Consider the following 17,248-nt stretch of genomic DNA (forward strand, 5'->3'; position numbering starts at 1 on the left):
GGAGACCCCCTGGGAGGCCGGCCAGCTGCCTGGGAGAGGGGACAGCGCCCCCTCGAGGCCCCGCTGAGCCGGGCCGGCTCTGAAGCCCGGGGAGGGCCCACCTGCGGGCGCTGAGCGGCTCCTCCGTCTCCACGGCGCTCTCCTCGGGTTGGAAGCGGAAGTCCTCCACGTACTCCCCGAACCTCTCGTAGAACCACTTCTGGACGCGGGGGCATAGCCCCTGGCTCCGGCGGTCTGCGGGGACAAGGCGGGCGCCCCAGGGGGCGGTGAGACACGTGGGCCCGCAGGGGGCCTCGCAGGAGCAGGGCGGGGGACACGAGGGGTGGGCCCAGCTGCAACACGCTGGGGCTTCCTAAGAGCTCGGGAACCAACGCTGAAGGGCACGGCCCCCCCGACACCGGGCCTGACCCGCTGCCACCATGAGGCGAACCATCAATGCAGACCACATGGGGTCTCCACGTGTCACATCAACCCCCGAGCAGCAGGTGCCATCCAGGAAGGCTCTCAGCCCGCCGTAGGGTCTGCGTCCACATCCCTCCCTCTCTTACTGGGCACACTGGTTTGTCTGGGAAGTGGGTGGGTGAACTCACTCCCCGGGACCCTGCGGAGCGGCCAGTGGGCGTGTGCCGGGGACTGTGGCCTGGTGGGGGCCCAGTAAGTGAAGCGGCCTCTGCTCACCCATGGTCGAGACCTTTAGAAAGGGACCCACTTCACAGACTCAGAACGCGAGCACATCTGTGCAGACCAGTCTGTCCCTTCAGAAGGCAGGTCATGGAGTTGCCTGCAGGGGGCGCTATCCCGCCACAATTAAGGAGAGAGGATGGCGTGGAGGTGGTTGGTCAGAGGACAAGGGGGGCCGAGGCTCGTGCACACAGAGGCCACCCAGCACAGAGGAGGGTGGGGAGGGCCTGGGGGCTTCTTGCACCCTCACTGGAGTATGACAGGGTTTTTAGGGAGGGTCTAGGCGGGGGTCAGCAGACTAGTCAATGCTGTAACCCCCTTGATTGCTCGAAAGCAGCGTGGACAGAACGTAATCTCATGGGCACGCCTGTTTTCCCACGAAACCGTACTTATGGACACTAAAATGTGAAATTCGTATTCTTTTGGTTTTCTCCAACCACTTAAAAATGTAAAAACAGTTAAAAAAATAACGTAGAAGGAACAGGGGCTGTAGTTTGCTGACCCCCAGGTCCAGGTTAGGCCTGCTGCCTGGACAGACAGGTTTCAGGGTGCTCCTGAGCCCCTGCCGCCCAACACCATGCCACCCCCGGAGAGCACCACGCAGAGCACCTGTCCCCAGCCCCCGCATCCCCAGGGCCGCACTCGGTGGGGCTCCTCCCTCCTTCCACCCACTCCCCAGCCCCCACACACAGCCCACCACACCAGGAACCACGGCTATCAGAATGGCCCTTGGTTTGAGGACAGGCCCTCAAGTGGGGGACGGGGCCATGGGGACCCACGGAGTTGGGGTCTTTCCACCCCACACGTCTCTGACACTTCCCATGCATGCAGGGGGCTCATCAATTGCCACACGGGGTTCTTGGGGGTCTCTTGTGCAGTTCCTGGCTTGGAACCTGGGCTGCCAGCGTGGAGCCCAAGGGCCCAAGGAGACTACGACCCGCAGGATGCAGCAGCCAATCCTCTCCCTGGTGGCCCTGCCTGCAAGTCCAGCACTGGGGGCCCCAGGAATGGACATATGCTGTCTTCCCCGCTGGAAGGCAGGCGAGGCCCTGAATTGGGTGAGGGAGGGGGTCAGGACCCCACTCTGGTCCAAGCTGGGCCTCCATCTGGCAGGTGCCCCCAAGAGAGGCCTTCCCTCCTGGGCCTCAGTTTCCTCATCTTTATACCAGGCAGGGCTTAAACCTAAGGCTCTTCCAGTGTAACTCTCTGAGCTCCACCCGTACAGGCAGGGGGCTTCCCAGGACTGGTCAGCCTGTGGGAATGGGTCCCAGGTCTGAAGACACGTGTGCCAGCGCCCACCATGGATCAGCCCCTGGAGAATCGGGTGGAAAATCCCGTTTCCTCCGCCATCCTCTGAACGACAGTTTTAGGGAGTGCAAAGCATGGAGTAAAATAAAGAACAGGAGCTCAGGGCGGGAAGAAAAGGCACAGAGAGAAGGGCTCTGTGTCCTGGTCTGGGGAAGGCTGGGGCACATCCCGACCACGGCCGCAGCCACTGCCCACTCAGCCCCTGGTTGGGACGACCACTGGAAACAGGCCGCCACGTGAGTGGCCACGTAGCCACTGTGACAACATTACTTCTATGTGGGGAAGGGCTGACATAGATACCATGTCATATTTTTACAAGAAAATAAAATCCCGTTTTGGTTGAATGGCTTGTGTCTTCTATGATGATGCACCAATTCACAATGAGAGACACTGACCCATGTCCGATGGGAGGGGACCCCAAGATGTGAGCAGACGTGCCCGGGAACAGAACCAACACCCACCACCACTACCCACCCTGGCCACCCGCCGGGGCCTACCTGCTCCGTTGTTGACCTGGGCCTGCCCTTTTGGAGGCTGCTGAGCTGACTGCTCCTCGGTTCTTAAAGAGGGGAGAAGAAGCAAGACTTCTGTTATTTCAAAACTCGATGTGAGTCTGGGCTACACGAAGTTCCAGTGCTCACAGGGAACCGTACTGTACACAACAGTGATCCAACCAGCGGGCTCTCCCTGGACCCTTACCGCTCAAACGCTTCTTATGACGGGAGGGGGCAGCACAGTGCTGCACACGTCACGGGCACGCTTTTTGTTTCCTAATGACCCAATAAATAGTGTCTCATACACATACCACTCTTTTCTTCCCTATTAAGTTTAACACGTTTGCTTATTTTATTGTTAAGCTCAGAATAAATTGCTCTTATACTACTAATTAAGTGACCTGCTAATGAAATGATACTGATCAACATACATATTTAGCAAGCACCATGCAAAGCCACAGGCTGGGTGACCCCTGACCCCAGCCAGCTGTGCCCAGGTCCCCGCTCGGCCAGCGCCAGCCACCTGCCTGGGTTCCTGCCCACGAAGCCCAGCCACACCTGACCACAGCAGTCACCTGGCCTCAGGGCCCCCTCCTGAAGTTTATGTCCACCTGCCAGATCCTAATTATAGATCTGACTTTCAGCCACCGGCTCCGACAGAGCTGGCCCCCAGCTGCTGGCCTGGCTCCCACCCCCAGGGTGATATCCCTGTCCCCATGCCCTGGCCAGCCTACCTACCTGCCTTGCCCTGCACTGGCCTGGGCTACAGACGCCCCACAATGTTTCTGGGGTTCCCAATCAGGCAGGGACCACAGGATGTGGGATAAGTGGTGCCCCAGGCAAAGCTTGGATGGTTGGCGGGGGGCAGCGTTGTGGGGGCTTATAACCCATCACTGCTATGTCGTGCTGGGGCAGAAAACACGGAGAACAAGCAGGACAGGGGACGAGCAGGGCTAGCGGTGGGCGAGGACTGCAACCTCACAAAGCAGTGGCTGGGGAAGACATGAGAGCGGTGCAGTCCCAGAGAAGGGAGCCACCGTCAAGGAGGAGGAGGAGGCCAGGCCTCCATGCCACCCCTCCCTGCGGCCAGGCTGCCCGAATGACCATCCATGCCAAAATGGGGATTTACAGGGAACAGGAGGGGAGCCCAGGGCACACAGAAGACTGCAGGACCCCGGCCAGGTTCTCTCTGTTCCTGGGCAGGAGTCGAGGCCTCTGGACCATGATGTTCCCTGAACGGGCCTGAGGTTCCAGAAGAGGCAGCTCACCCGGGAAGCACTAACAAACCGCCGAAGCCCGGGCCCAGACATGCACCTCGAGGACTCTCCGCCCTGAAGGACACGCCCTGGCCGAAGCCATGGGTTGGCCCGGGGTCCAGATGGCCAGAGGGCTTCCCAGGAGCTGTGATTGTTACTGTCTGGTTTGTATCTAATAATGTTGCACAGTCATTGGCTGTGTGATCTGTCTAACAATTACCTGCTAGAAACAAACGGGTATTGAGATATTAATGGGCTACAAGCTGCCTTCAGGGAAAGAAGGCTGGAGACACGGGCACAGGTGATCCAGGTGGCAGGGACTTTTACCCCCACGTCACACCAAATACGGAGTATGGAAACCGCCTGTTCCATGCATGGGACCCAGGAAACAGACTGACAGCACAGTGCTACTGCAATGAATACTTTAAAAATTAAAAGGAAGACAGAGGGCACAGAGTATCAGGACATTCCAGCCTAAATCTTCCCACAGGCTGCCCCACTCACGGATCCGGATAAGTGGGAAGTGAGCAGAGTGGCCTCAGAGCAACATAAACGCCACGTGACCTCACTTACTCAGGAGAAAGGGCCCCTGACACTGCTAGTAATCCTAACAACTGGGCTCTCTTCAGATCTCTCTGAACAACCCACGTTGACGTTCAATGATCGATCAAACAGGTCCGGACTGGAAAGTGCCTGAACTTTTTTTTGTGTGTGTGAGGAAGATCAGCCCTGAGCTAACATCTGCCAATCCTCCTCTTTTTGCTGAGGATGACTGGCTCTGGGCTAACATCCACGCCCATCTTCCTCTATTTTACACGGGACGCCACCACAGCATGGCTTGACAAGTGGTGTGTTGGTGTGCGCCCGGGATCCGAACCGGCGAACCCCAGGCCACCGCAGCGGAGCGCGCGCACTTAACCACTTGTGCCACCAGGTCGGCCCTGAACTGCTTTTTTGAAGTCTGATTTTCCCAGATCCTCAACGACCTGAGGACGCAGGGAGACACTGATGCCCATCAAGGAGTGCGATGCCAGGGCCAGGTGTCAGGCCCACTCTGCTGCCAAACCCGACCTGGGCTGGCGGCAGCAGACACTCAGCAGGGTCCATTTTGTTCCCACACACGGCACCCCTGGCCAAGGCCCCAACACCCCATGCGGGTGCAGCATACGACCGGGATGCACACGTCTGGACCCCCTGACGTGGGAGGAGTGCCCCTAAGAGGCAAACTCAGGGTGGGGCCCTGGCAGCTCCTGACCACAGACTGACTGACAGAAGTCAAAAAGGGCAGTGTTTCTACACTGCTTTTGGACCTATAACTGGAGAAGGCCTTCACTTTAACAAGCTTAAACCAAGGCGACTTTCTGGGAACTTTCTTAAAAACCAAATCCGAGGTGTGTATAAACATAATTACCATGTTTTAAGACTGTAGCTCATCTGCAGCTTGGAGGGTGTGTGTGTGTGCACATGTGATGTGCGTGTGTGTGTGCAAGGGTGTGTGAAGGGGGTCCCTCCACGTGCTTACACCCTGGACAGCCCACACCTGCCCCAGACGGGCACCAGGATGACCAGGAAAAAGGAGGTCACTGCCTGGAGTCTGCTTCTCCCTGCACCTCTCCCCCTGGTCTCAGCTTCCAGCAGGTTCCTCACCCCATGCCCAGGTAAAGCAGGCGAGTGGCCCCTCGGTGCTCCACAGGCCCCTCAGCTTCCTTGGTCCTGGCCTGGATGTTCCTTTACTGTAACCCTCCCCCCCCACTGGTCCCCAAGCAGACCCATGGGAGACCGGTCCCTCTGCATCCTCAGAACTGACCGAGGGCTGGGCACCCAAGGGGTTTTGGTGAAGGGACAACCCCTAGGGTGGGGCTGGGGGTGGGCAGGAGGGTGGGAAACAGAAGACGTGAACCCTGCAAAGAGAGCAGGCACACGGGGTCAGCTCAGGCCGAGCGCCGCCCGACGCCACCAGGGGAAGCACGGCCTCCAGGCACAGCTGGACGTAGACGCACACCTGCACCAGACAGAAGCGTGTTCTGTAGGGGAGGCGGGGGGGCACTACGACACACAAGAGGCACCTCACACCTGGCCAAGCGCCTGGGGATGGCGCCAGTCCCTGGATCTCCCAGTGTCCATGCCAGGTCAGGCAGCTGGCTGCGCCTCTCTGCATAATTAAACATAACTGAATCTTTGAACGTCTACAGATTTTCATGCAGAAGGGGTAGACACCAGGTAAAGTACTGGTTGAGGCCTGTGTACCAATTTCTGGTCTGGGAGGGTGCCGGCTTTGTAGCCAGGACTGAATGGCAAAGCGGGGTCACTCCCTCCCCCACCCAGCTCGAGGCCCCCATGAGGAGCCCTGGAGAACTCCAGAACAGGCCACCCTGACCTGCGGGGACAGGCAGGGAGGCCTTAATTCAAGGCTGCCGCAGAGCACACAGGAGTTGTCCTAAATGCACAGCAGAGCAGGGAATAAAAGGACCTTCCTCCAAAGAGAACCAAACACCACCAGCTCCTCGGGGCTGAGGACCGGCCGACAGGACCCTGGAGGAGGCCAGTGTCTGGCTGAGAAGCACAGGAGGCATTTCCTTTCCTCCAACTAAACCCCATGCAGCACGTCACCCGGGGTGTGGGTTTCCTCAGAGCCCCAGCTGGGGTGATGACACTAACAATGACACTCATCTACCCCACCGAGAAGCCGATTCTGGCTGGGGTGTCCCAGTGGTGGTAGCGAGCTTCCCAAGCCGGACGGAGTCGATCATTCAGGCCAGGGAGGTGCAGGGCCAGAGGGGAGGGGGCAGGGGTTGAGGTGGAAAGGAGCCTGAGGGGAGGGAGACGCTGGCAGCCTCAGCTCCCGGGCCTCGTCTGCCAGGCTGCCGGCTTGGACGCTGTGCTGAGAGAGGGTCAGGGAACCTCGTAGGGGTTTTATCAGGACAGGGAAAGCACAGCTCTTAGAACTTCAAATGTCCCTCTGGAATGACCCGCGTCTTGCTGGTGGCACCGTGAGGCAGGGCCCGAGCTCACAGGGACAGAGGAGTGGAGTGTGCAGGGGCTCCACCCCCAGCAGGGCCCACGTCCTCCCCTCCAGGAGCTGGGGTGACACCTGTCACCCCAGGATGGAGAGACCCTGCTGGGACGAGGGGACTGTCTGTGGCAGTCAAACCCTGAGGTGTGCAGTGGGGTGGTGGAGGAAGGAGTGATCAGAGTCCTGTCAGGGGCTCAGGGGCGGGAAGTGTCTGGGTGGGCGGCGGGGCAGGGGAGGGCAGAGGAGAGGGCCAGTGAGTATAGAAAAGCACAGAGATAGGGTAGACGGGGCCTCAGGGTCCCAGGAAGGTCCTGTGAGGAGCCAGGGGCGTCTACTAGCCAAGACTAGGGGGACGTGAAGTGGTCCTGGGGGCCCTTCTGACTCCCCTTCAGTGCCCCCAACCCAGCCAGGCCCCTCCTGGTCAGGGCTCTGCACCCAGGGCTGGGCCACACTTCCTCCTCCGTCACTCCCGGGTAACAGGAGCACTTGTGCTCCCCATCTCCCAGACGAGGGGCCCAGGCACAGGAGGCGGCCATTTCCCAAGACCCCAGCTCACAAGGGGCACAGGCAGGACTAATCACCGCTCACCCTCAGACCCTCGAGATGGGAGAGGCACTCCCCACCCAGCAGAGGCCCAGCTCCCAGGACCCCCTGCCCAAGGCACTTGCTGTCAACACAATCACTGGGTCCTTCAGCCCAGGAGTCCAGAGGGTGACTAGATGTGAGATTGCCCCCGAGACCAGAGGAAGAAGAGGGGGCGGGGGAAGGGCAGGTGAAGGACAGCAGCCCTCCCGGGAAGGACTGAGACAGCCCCGTCCACCTGGAGGAGAGCAGACGTGGAGGCCAGCAGGAGCCACAGCACTGGGGGCTAGGCCTGCTGGCTCACAGGGCTGGGCCACTCGGGATTCTGAGCAGGGCTCAGCTCTGGGGACCCCTGCCCACCAAGAGGGGAATGCTGGCTGGGTGACGGTGTGACTTGGTCTTCAGCTCCTCCTCACCTGCCCTGGGCACCTCCTCACCCAGCCTGGGCACCTCCTCACCCAGCCTGGGCACCTCCTCACCTGCCCTGGGCACCTCCTCACCCAGTCTGGGCACCTCCTCACCCGCCCTGGGCACCTCCTCACCCAGCCTGGGCACCTCCTCACCCAGCCTGGGCACCTCCTCACCCAGCCTGGGCACCTCCTCACCTGCCCTGGGCACCTCCTCACCCAGTCTGGGCACCTCCTCACCCGCCCTGGGCACCTCCTCACCCAGCCTGGGCACCTCCTCACCTGCCCTGGGCACCTCCTCACCTGCCCTGGGCACCTCCTCACCCAGCCTGGGCACCTCCTCACCCGCCCTGGGCACCTCCTCACCCAGCCTGGGCACCTCCTCACCCAGCCTGGGCACCTCCTCACCTGCCCTGGGCACCTCCTCACCCAGCCTGGGTACCTCCTCACCTGCCCTGGGCACCTCCTCACCCAGCCTGGGGCACCTCCTCACCTGCCCTGGGCACCTCCTCACCCAGCCTGGGGCACCTCCTCACCCAGCCTGGGGCACCTCCTCACCTGCCCTGGGCACCTCCTCACCTGCCCTGGGCACCTCCTCACCCAGCCTGGGCACCTCCTCACCCAGCCTGGGCACCTCCTCACCTGCCCTGGGCACCTCCTCACCCAGCCTGGGCACCTCCTCACCCAGCCTGGGCACCTCCTCACCTGCCCTGGGCACCTCCTCACCCAGCCTGGGCACCTCCTCACCCAGCCTGGGCACCTCCTCACCTGCCCTGGGCACCTCCTCACCCAGTCTGGGCACCTCCTCACCCGCCCTGGGCACCTCCTCACCCAGCCTGGGCACCTCCTCACCTGCCCTGGGCACCTCCTCACCTGCCCTGGGCACCTCCTCACCCAGCCTGGGCACCTCCTCACCCGCCCTGGGCACCTCCTCACCCAGCCTGGGCACCTCCTCACCCAGCCTGGGCACCTCCTCACCTGCCCTGGGCACCTCCTCACCCAGCCTGGGTACCTCCTCACCTGCCCTGGGCACCTCCTCACCCAGCCTGGGGCACCTCCTCACCTGCCCTGGGCACCTCCTCACCCAGCCTGGGCACCTCCTCACCCAGCCTGGGGCACCTCCTCACCTGCCCTGGGCACCTCCTCACCTGCCCTGGGCACCTCCTCACCCAGCCTGGGCACCTCCTCACCCAGCCTGGGGCACCTCCTCACCTGCCCTGGGCACCTCCTCACCTGCCCTGGGCACCTCCTCACCTGGCCTTCAGCACTTCCTGGATCTTCTGCTCCAGCTCAATCCGCCGCTGCCGCTCCCGGTCCAGCTCCTGCCGCAGCATCTCCGAGTTGGTTTCTTCCCGCAGCTTCCGGAGCTCCTCCTCTGTGAGGGAGAGAACGCCAGGTGACCACCACTTGGGTCCACTGTGCCGCCTCCGACTGCAGAGGTGCCAAGGGAAGGCTTGATTTTCGGAGCACCGAGGGGCCCCGTCTGCGCATGTCAGGCAATGGCAGCTCTCTTGCTCCCCTCTTGGGGGAACACTCGCAGGTGGGACTACTAACTGGGGCTCTTCTTACATGGTGGGGCAAGATCTGGGGTGAAGCAAGGCTGAGGATTCCTTTACTAAATAAAACGGGTGCAAAACAGACACGCGAAAGGCACCTCACCAAACCGCCGCACCGACGGGATGCCCCAGAGAAGGAACACTGGCAGCACTCGGTCACCCCACCAACATCGCCGACACACACGTACCAGACGCGGTTCTGGGCGGCCCGAGCCACAGAGCAAAGCCCCTGCGCTGCCAGGGCAGACAGACAGCTCCTGCCACCTGGGGAGCTGATGGCCGGAGAACAGCACAGCGGGAGGATGAGCGGGGTGCTCGTGAGAAGCCTCACCAAGAAGGTGCGATCTGAGTCAGGACCCGGATGAGATGGAGAGAGAGGCCACGGACCCCTGAGGGAAGAGCAGGGGGCAGGCAGAGCCTTGCAAAGGCCCTGAGGCTGGAAGGGGCCTGTGGAGCTGGGGGAGGAGTCACAGATGAGATGGGGGACTGGGAGAAGGGGCGTGCAGAGCCCTGGAAGCCAGAATGAGGACCTCACATTTATTCCAGGAGTGATGAAAGCCAATGCCGAGCAGTTGTTGTTTTAACTGGAGTGTGTGGTAAACTGAGTAATGGCCCCCAAAGACGTCCACATCCTAATCCCTGGAACCAGTGACTATGTCACCTTCACGGACAAAGGGACTCTGCAGAAGTCATTAAGTTAAGGCTCTTGAGACGGGAGAGTATCCTGGATTATCCGGATTATCCAGGTGGGCCCAACCTAATCTCAATTATGCACACTTGTAAGAGCAGGCAGGAGGGTCAGAGGTCAGAGAGAGGAGAGAGACTGGGAGACGCCACGCTGCTGACTTTGAAGATGGAGGAAGGGAGCAGGAGCCAAGGAACGCAGGCAGCATCCAGAAGCTGGAAAAGTCAAGGACACAGATTCTCCCCTAGAGCCCCCAGAAAGAACACAGCCCTGCTGACCCGTGACTTGGGCCCTGTGGCTCATTTTGGACTTCTGGCCTCCAGAACTGTAAGAGAATGAACGTGCTATTTGAAGCCATGCAGTGTATGGAAATTTGTTATGGCAGCAACAGGAAACTCACAGAGTGGAGCACACACGGGTGCACAGATCCTACGTGTATATCGCACTGCATCTGCACAAACTGGACACCTGTGCGATCGACACCCAGACCTGGAGACAGCACATTTCAGGCCCCACAGAAGCCCCCCACTGCTCCCTTCCACCTGCCATTCTGTGTCCCGCCCCCACCACCTGGACTTCATCAGCTGGACTTCTATGCACAGATGAGGCCTCCCTTTTTTGAGACTGTGTATAATGAAGATGGGGTGTGTCTTCGTCTGCTCAGGCTGCCATAACAAAATACCATAGACTGGGTGGCCTACACAAGAGACATTTATTTCTCATGGTTCCGGAGGCTGCAAGTTTGAGATCAAGATGCCAGCTGAGGGGTTCCTTATGAAGACCCTCTTCTTGGCTTGCAGACAGTGCTCTGGCCTCTCTTCCTCTTATAAGGACACTAATTCCATCGTGGAGCCCCACCTGACCCTAATCACCTCCCAAAGGCCCCACTTCCTAACCCCACCACAATGGGAGTGAGGGCTTCAACACAGGAACTTTGCTGGGACGAAACCTTCAGTCCATGACAGAGCATGAACTCAGACGGTCTGGCTCCAAGCCCAGGCTCTTGGCCAGGACACTGTGCAGACAAACCAGCTGCCCAGCTTCAGGCTTTCCTGGGTGTCCCCACGTTGCCCTGGCCAGTTGCCTCCCCTCGCAGGACACCTGCACTGCGACTCACATTCCAGAATCCATGCACACACCCGCTATTCCATGTGGTTTTTATGTGCCACAAGCACAGCTTAAAGGCTTCGAACTAATAAGCAAACTGAATTAGAGGAACCAGCAATCACCGCAAGTGGCCCTGCCCCTCTGACTCTGTTCCCAAGAAGCAGACCCGGCCACGTCCCTTGGGCTGAAATCTGCACCAGAGTCCAATGCGACCTCTGCAGGGCCTGACGCCCTGGAGGGGTGGTCCTGGCTCCCCCCTCCCCAGAGGGCCTCACTGCACTCAGGGAGACAAACCCAGGCCAGCAACCTGGCTTTTGGCAGGAAGGTTCCAGATAACCTAAACCAGCCGCACATCACAAGAGAGACATGCAGCAGCCAGGGTGAGAATGGGGGGCAACCAGCCCCCACTCCTGAGGGTGGATCTCGCCTCACCCAGGCTGAGAACTGCGGTGAAAATACAGACCGCCTGGGTTAAGCCTGGGCTCTGGCCTCCCAGGCCTAGCCTGAGCTTAGTGAGGCCTGGGGCCTGGGTGAGAGCTGTGCACGGGGAGGTGTCAGGACTGCAGAGGGCCATGACTCTGATGGCTGGGCACAGAGAGCAGAAGGAAGGAGAAGGGCATGCAAGAAGGTTCCAGAACCCACTTAGTACACAGTTTAATTCTGCATTTCTTTCTTTCTTTTTTTGCTAAGGAAGATTAGCTCTGAGCTAACATCTGTGCCAATCTTCCTCTACTTTGTAAGGGTTGCCACCACAGCATGGCTGACGATTGGCATAGGTCCAGGCCCGAGATCCAAACCTGGGCTGACGAAGTAAAGCGTGCCGAACTTAACCACTACGCCACGGGCCAGCCTCTAATTCTGCACTTCTTGGGTCTCCCCCAAAGCAGACCCCAGGTATTTTTAGAAGAAGCGAGCTTTGAAGCAATGAAGGGGCAGGCTCTGGATATGCCCTCAATCCAGCCTGATGCACATCTTACAGTTTCACTGTAGACACGGACACTTCAGAGCTCCGCCCTGATCCAGGGCGGAGACTCCAGCTCTCCTCCTCCCTGGGCCCTGAATGTGGGGTAGGGAGGCCCAGCCAGGCTGTGGCCTGCAGGGACGACGGGGAGAAGAGCGCACAGGAAAGAACTGTCCTCTCCCCTCCGTGGAAGAAGGAGTGTGCACCACCCACCGTGCATACACACACCTGGACAGCATTGGCAGCCGTGCAGGAGGCCCAAGGTCATGATCTGAAACACCACGAGGCAGCGGAGTGGTGGTCCTGCTGCAGAGCCAGACCACCCCCAGGCAGCAGGATTATAACCCGCCAATTAGAGAGTAAGGGCCTGGGGCGCTCTGGGGAACGTGAGGAGAAGAATTGAGCCCCCTGGACATCAGGGGAGGAGTGTCCAGGCAGGAGGGGGAGCCTGTCAGGGGCCCCGAGATGGCCGTGGGCAAGGGACAACACGGACCACTATGGGGCAGGGCTGCACCCTCCCACCTAGTGCCTGTGCTTCATGACCCCCACCTGGGGTCCAGCTGCCGCCTTCAGACATTGTGCTTCTCCTCCAAGACCCGGAGCCACTCAGTGACAATGACAACAGCTAACGCTAGTGAGCGCTGGCTCCTGAGCGCTGGCTCCTGAGCACTTGGCAGGGCGTGACTTATGGAGTTCTCAACAGCACCTGCGAGCACGGGGGCCACCTCACCCTGCAGGCTCCTGGGCTCCGAGAGCTACGGCAGATCCAGCTCCGTGCCCCAAGGCGTTCACAGTGCAGGGGGCCTCAGCAAGTGTCGGGCCGGCGCTCAGGATGCCCAGCCCACGGCCCCCAGCAGCTATTTCCAAGAGGGCCTTTTCCACAGCCACAGAGAAAACACGGGGCAGCAGATGGAGCAGCCCCCCAGACAGAGTGCCGTGAACTCTGACGACTGTGATGGAAGGACAACACCCGCCAGGCCCAGGAAGTTGGCAGATGGCCCCAGGCAGGGTCACTGGCCTGCCCAGGTGGGACCAAGGCTGGTTTACGGGGCAGCAGCGGGTTCCAGGACCCGGCCGAGGGTCATCACTGTACTGTCTCGACTCAGAAGCTGGCTCTGTGGGTGGTCTATGGTGGCCGCCGTGCAGGTGATGGATCACAGACCACCCCGATCACAGGGTGACAGCCTGAGATCTTGCAAAATGGAAGTTCCACAGGAAAAGCCACGAGTCCCGAGAGGCATCCCAGAGACCTAGGCATGTGACCCCAAAATTCACCCAAGTCAGGGGTGAAGAGTGGAGCCCGGTGAGAGCCAGGGCTCCCTTGAGGTCTGACCAGCAGCCAGGGCTGGAGGCAGGCCTCTACTGCCCCTCGCTGCCCGTCATGGTGAGACCCTCGCTGGCCTAGAACCTTCTTTCTGGGGAGGAGGTGCTCAGGGCAACCCAGCAGCTTCCTTTCCTGCCCTGGCCACCTCGCCAGATCTTGGGACACAGGGCCGAGCGCAAGACCCCGAAATTCAGGCCAAGGTCAGTACAACAGCCCCAGGCACAGACCGGCTGCAGAAACAGGTGTCGTGAACGGCAGGGCGCCTCGTCCAGACAGAGCACAGGGGTGGACTGGGGGAGGCCGAAGGTCAGAGGACCCTCCTGACTCAGCGGGTGCTGAGGGGAAAGGAGAGGTGACCACAGGTCCCTGGCTCCACTTTTCACTTGGGGGGTTAGTGACTTGCTGGATTTTGTCACTAACCAGGGAAAAACACTGGGTTTGCTGAGTGCCGGATCCCTTCTCTGAGCGAACACCCGGACTGCTCGGAGCCCTCCAGTGCGTCCTCGCCTGCTGGGACCCCCACGCTCCAGGCACCTGCGTCTCAGCATCCTTCAGTGCCCTGCTAACTCCCTCCACGCCCCGCCTGCCAAGACCCCCCGGGAGAAGACAAGGGGGCCGGGAGGACACAGGCCAACACCACAGGCAGCCACCTCGCCTGGCTTCTGTTAACCACAGTTCCCTCCAGAGACACCCTCAGTCCCAGGGAAGCTGTGTGGCCCTCACACGGCTACGTTTCTCCGGGGACCATGGCCTCCTGGCCCAGTGAACTCAGTGCCTCCCGCAGGGCACAGAACAGGCTCTGTAAAGGGAGGTCAGAGAGGAGGGGGTGGCCTCTGCGTAGGGCCTGAGGGACACTTCTGAGTTAGAAGCAGAGTCCAGCTCAGCCAGGCAACAAGTGACGAGCGCCCAGGGAGGCGGGTAACAGGTGCGCAGAGAGCCTGCTCCAGGCCTGCGGGAAGCCAGGGCTCAGCCCCAGTCCCACCAAGGGAGCTGCGCCCGACACCCTCCTCGCCCTCACCACACCCCTCAGGATTCTTTCTCCAAGCACCCCAAATCCACCATTCTGCTCATCTCGGCTCCCACCCGGGTTCCTAACTGGCCCCCAACTCCTCCCACATCCTCCAACGTGGCTCCAAACAGCAGTCAGAGGCTCCCCTGAGAGCGTAAGTCAGAACTTGACGCTGTCCTGCTTAAAACTTGGCAGGGGCTTCCCCAATCCAACCACTTGGCGAGTCCTTCCAACCCAAGGCCCCCACCCCACCTCACCAGCTTTATCTCCCTCTGCTTCTCCCCTTGTCTTTGCTCTTTGGGTTCAAGCCACAGGGACTTTCTCTTAGGTTTTCCAACACCCACAGTCTGATTCTGCCCCAGGACCTTTGCATGTGTTGGTGCCCCTCAACCTCTCAGTCCTGATTCAGATGCCATTTCCCCTCAGTGACCTCTCCAACACTCCCCCACCGTCTAAAGTGGCCTTTTGTCATTTTCTCTCATGGGTCTTGTTCTTTCCTGTTGGGGACAACATGGGTCCTCCTCAGGGTGCTGGGAGAGACTCCTAGAGGTGATGCAAAGTCACAGAGAAGGGCTCAGCAAATATGGCCCCTGGTAAACACGCTACGTCCCTAAGTCTACATTCATCTGCAGCGTCCCCTGATGCAGGCCCACGGCCCCCAGCAGCCCCAGAGGGAGGACACCCTCTGCCTCACTGTCCGTGACAGCCCCAGGACCCAGCCTGGCTCAAAGAGAAGCCAGTAAAGACGGGACGAATGGACGCACAGGGGCACCGCACAGCAAGTTCTCACACAGCACACCCAGCCACCAGCGCAGAGGTACTAACTGCAGGGCACTCGCACCGAGGCAGGCTGTGAACTGGACAGAGGACACCAGTGGGGGGCGGGCCTGGTGGGAATTCAACAACAGTGCCAAGTGTGAGCAGCTGGCCGGCGCCCCAGTGCGAGGCCACCAGCATCTGAAGGACGTCTGCACCCTGCACAGCGGGCAGGCCAGCCCTGTGTTTCAGGCCTCAGCCTCCCCCAGCCTCATACTGGAGTTCCTGGGGAGAGTCCCCGCCTGTGATGGCCTTGCCCACACGGCACCTGTGGGAGGTACAGGGGGGACTCAGGCGATCGGGGGTCCACAGCCCCAATGTGCCATCAGCCCAGGAGCCCCAGCCTCCATGGGAACCTCCACGCAGCCCCGCACTAAGCCCAGATGTGCCGAGAGGCCGCCTTCATGCACACACCTTCATCAGGAAATACTCACCGTGCAAGTATTATGCACCAGGCTCTGAGAAAGTGGGCACACTGCCGTGACAAAGCAGCCACACCCTGCCCAGAGCGGGCATCCAGGTATCCTCATGAGCACACTGCGTGTGTGAACCAGCCCCATGAGGCCAGCCCGGAGGAAGCTCCCTCCTGGACCCTGGGCCCCTTAGGAGGTGGGTTTCCTGTCCTGATGCAGGCGGGGCCCTGGGGCCCCTCCTCCAAGAGGACTCGCACCCACTGGCAGTGGGAGAGCCCGGGCCCTGGTGGGACGTGGAGAGGCTTGGTGGGAGTGGCCTGCAGAGCGCCACTTGACCTCCTCCCACAGGACCCACTTCTGAGCCGCCTGGCCCCTCCCACAATGGGCCTGGCATACAGCAGGTGCTCAATAGAGGCTCACTAGATGAGCAAGCAGATAAACCTCCAAGTGAGCCTCTGCAGAGACCTGTCAACCCAACACTCCTGGTGCACAGCCCTCTGCCGGGGGAAGAGGCCACTGCCTCGGTCAGGGGCCTTCAGTGTCCGCTCTGCGAGCCCACCTCACAAGGACCGGGCTCGGATGGATCCGCAGAGCCAGGGAGCTCTTCGTCTCACACGTCTGCTTCACGTGGGGACAGTGGCTGCTCTTGTGGGGACACAGAGGTGAGGGATTTCACATTACCACAGCCTTGCTCCCGGGAGCCAAGGCTGGGGTGTTCTAGTGCTTTCCCATCTGCTCGTCTGAACCCCCACACTCACACACACCCCAGTCGCCTCCCTGGATCTCGGCTCCATCTGAAGGTCAAGGAAGCCCCAGACGCCTCTTCCGCTCACAGACACTGGGCACGTCAGCTCCTCTGGCATCACCAGCAGGAAACCACATTTTCCTTAGTGCGGCCACCCCCGACTCCCTTCCCCACATCACTAACCTGTGAAAGGTCAATGTGCAGCCACATTCCATCACGTGGCGACCCGGCCCCGGGGCCGGACGTGAGCACACATGGACACACAGACCCCTTCCCAAGACCTGCAGGATGCGCTGTGCCTACTCAGAGAAGTGCCAAGACACGCTCACAGTCTCAAGGGGTGTCAGAGACAAAGGGGCCTCGGGCCGCCTCTTAACCTGGGCCTCCCTGACAAGGCGCCTGGGCCCTGCCTTGACCTTCCCAGGGGCAGGAAGCCCAGTACCTGAACCCCTCCACCAGCCCCTTACTTTACGGGGCCTTCCCTGTGGTCAGGTGTCTGCAGAACCGACACCAGCACACTCCTTCCTCCTCCCGGAGCCCCCGAAGCCCCCCACTCCCCAGTGGCTGCAGGGCAGGGCCCTCTCCTGGCCAGTGCGGGGACAGCTGCCACGCCCGGGGCAGGCTGTGCAGAAACAGACAAGGACGCCCGGATGCAGGCTGGCAAACCCGCGCGTACCAGTTCCCGCCAAGCCACAAGGCGACTTCCCGCCTCTTCTGGTGCCTCCTTCCCTGGAGGCTCAAAGAGAGCTGAATAAACAAAACCAAGCAGCATTCCTGACCATTTCTCTCCCATAAGTCCTTTCTGAGCAAATGGCTCCCCACAAGGCCCCGCGACTCTCTCCCTAAGCCTGAAATGATGATTAGACCCAACAAGGGCGGATGTTATGGGCC

At 60.6% G+C, this 17,248-nt stretch overlaps 1 protein-coding gene across 1 annotated transcript in view; it reads right to left on the reverse strand.

Annotated features, from left to right (window-relative positions):
- GRAMD4 (GRAM domain containing 4) overlaps positions 1–17,248 on the reverse strand; it is an 82,769-nt gene that overhangs the window by 12,939 nt on the left and 52,582 nt on the right. Inside the window, exons 4-6 of the mRNA XM_058568132.1 lie at positions 8,996–9,116; positions 2,487–2,548; positions 102–234 (exon numbers count right to left, since the gene is read on the reverse strand). Coding sequence (XP_058424115.1) covers positions 102–234; positions 2,487–2,548; positions 8,996–9,116 — 316 coding nt within the window. The remainder of the gene's footprint in view (positions 1–101; positions 235–2,486; positions 2,549–8,995; positions 9,117–17,248) is intronic.

Source organism: Diceros bicornis, chromosome 25 (genome assembly GCF_020826845.1).
Source record: "Diceros bicornis minor isolate mBicDic1 chromosome 25, mDicBic1.mat.cur, whole genome shotgun sequence".
NCBI lineage: Eukaryota > Metazoa > Chordata > Mammalia > Perissodactyla > Rhinocerotidae > Diceros > Diceros bicornis.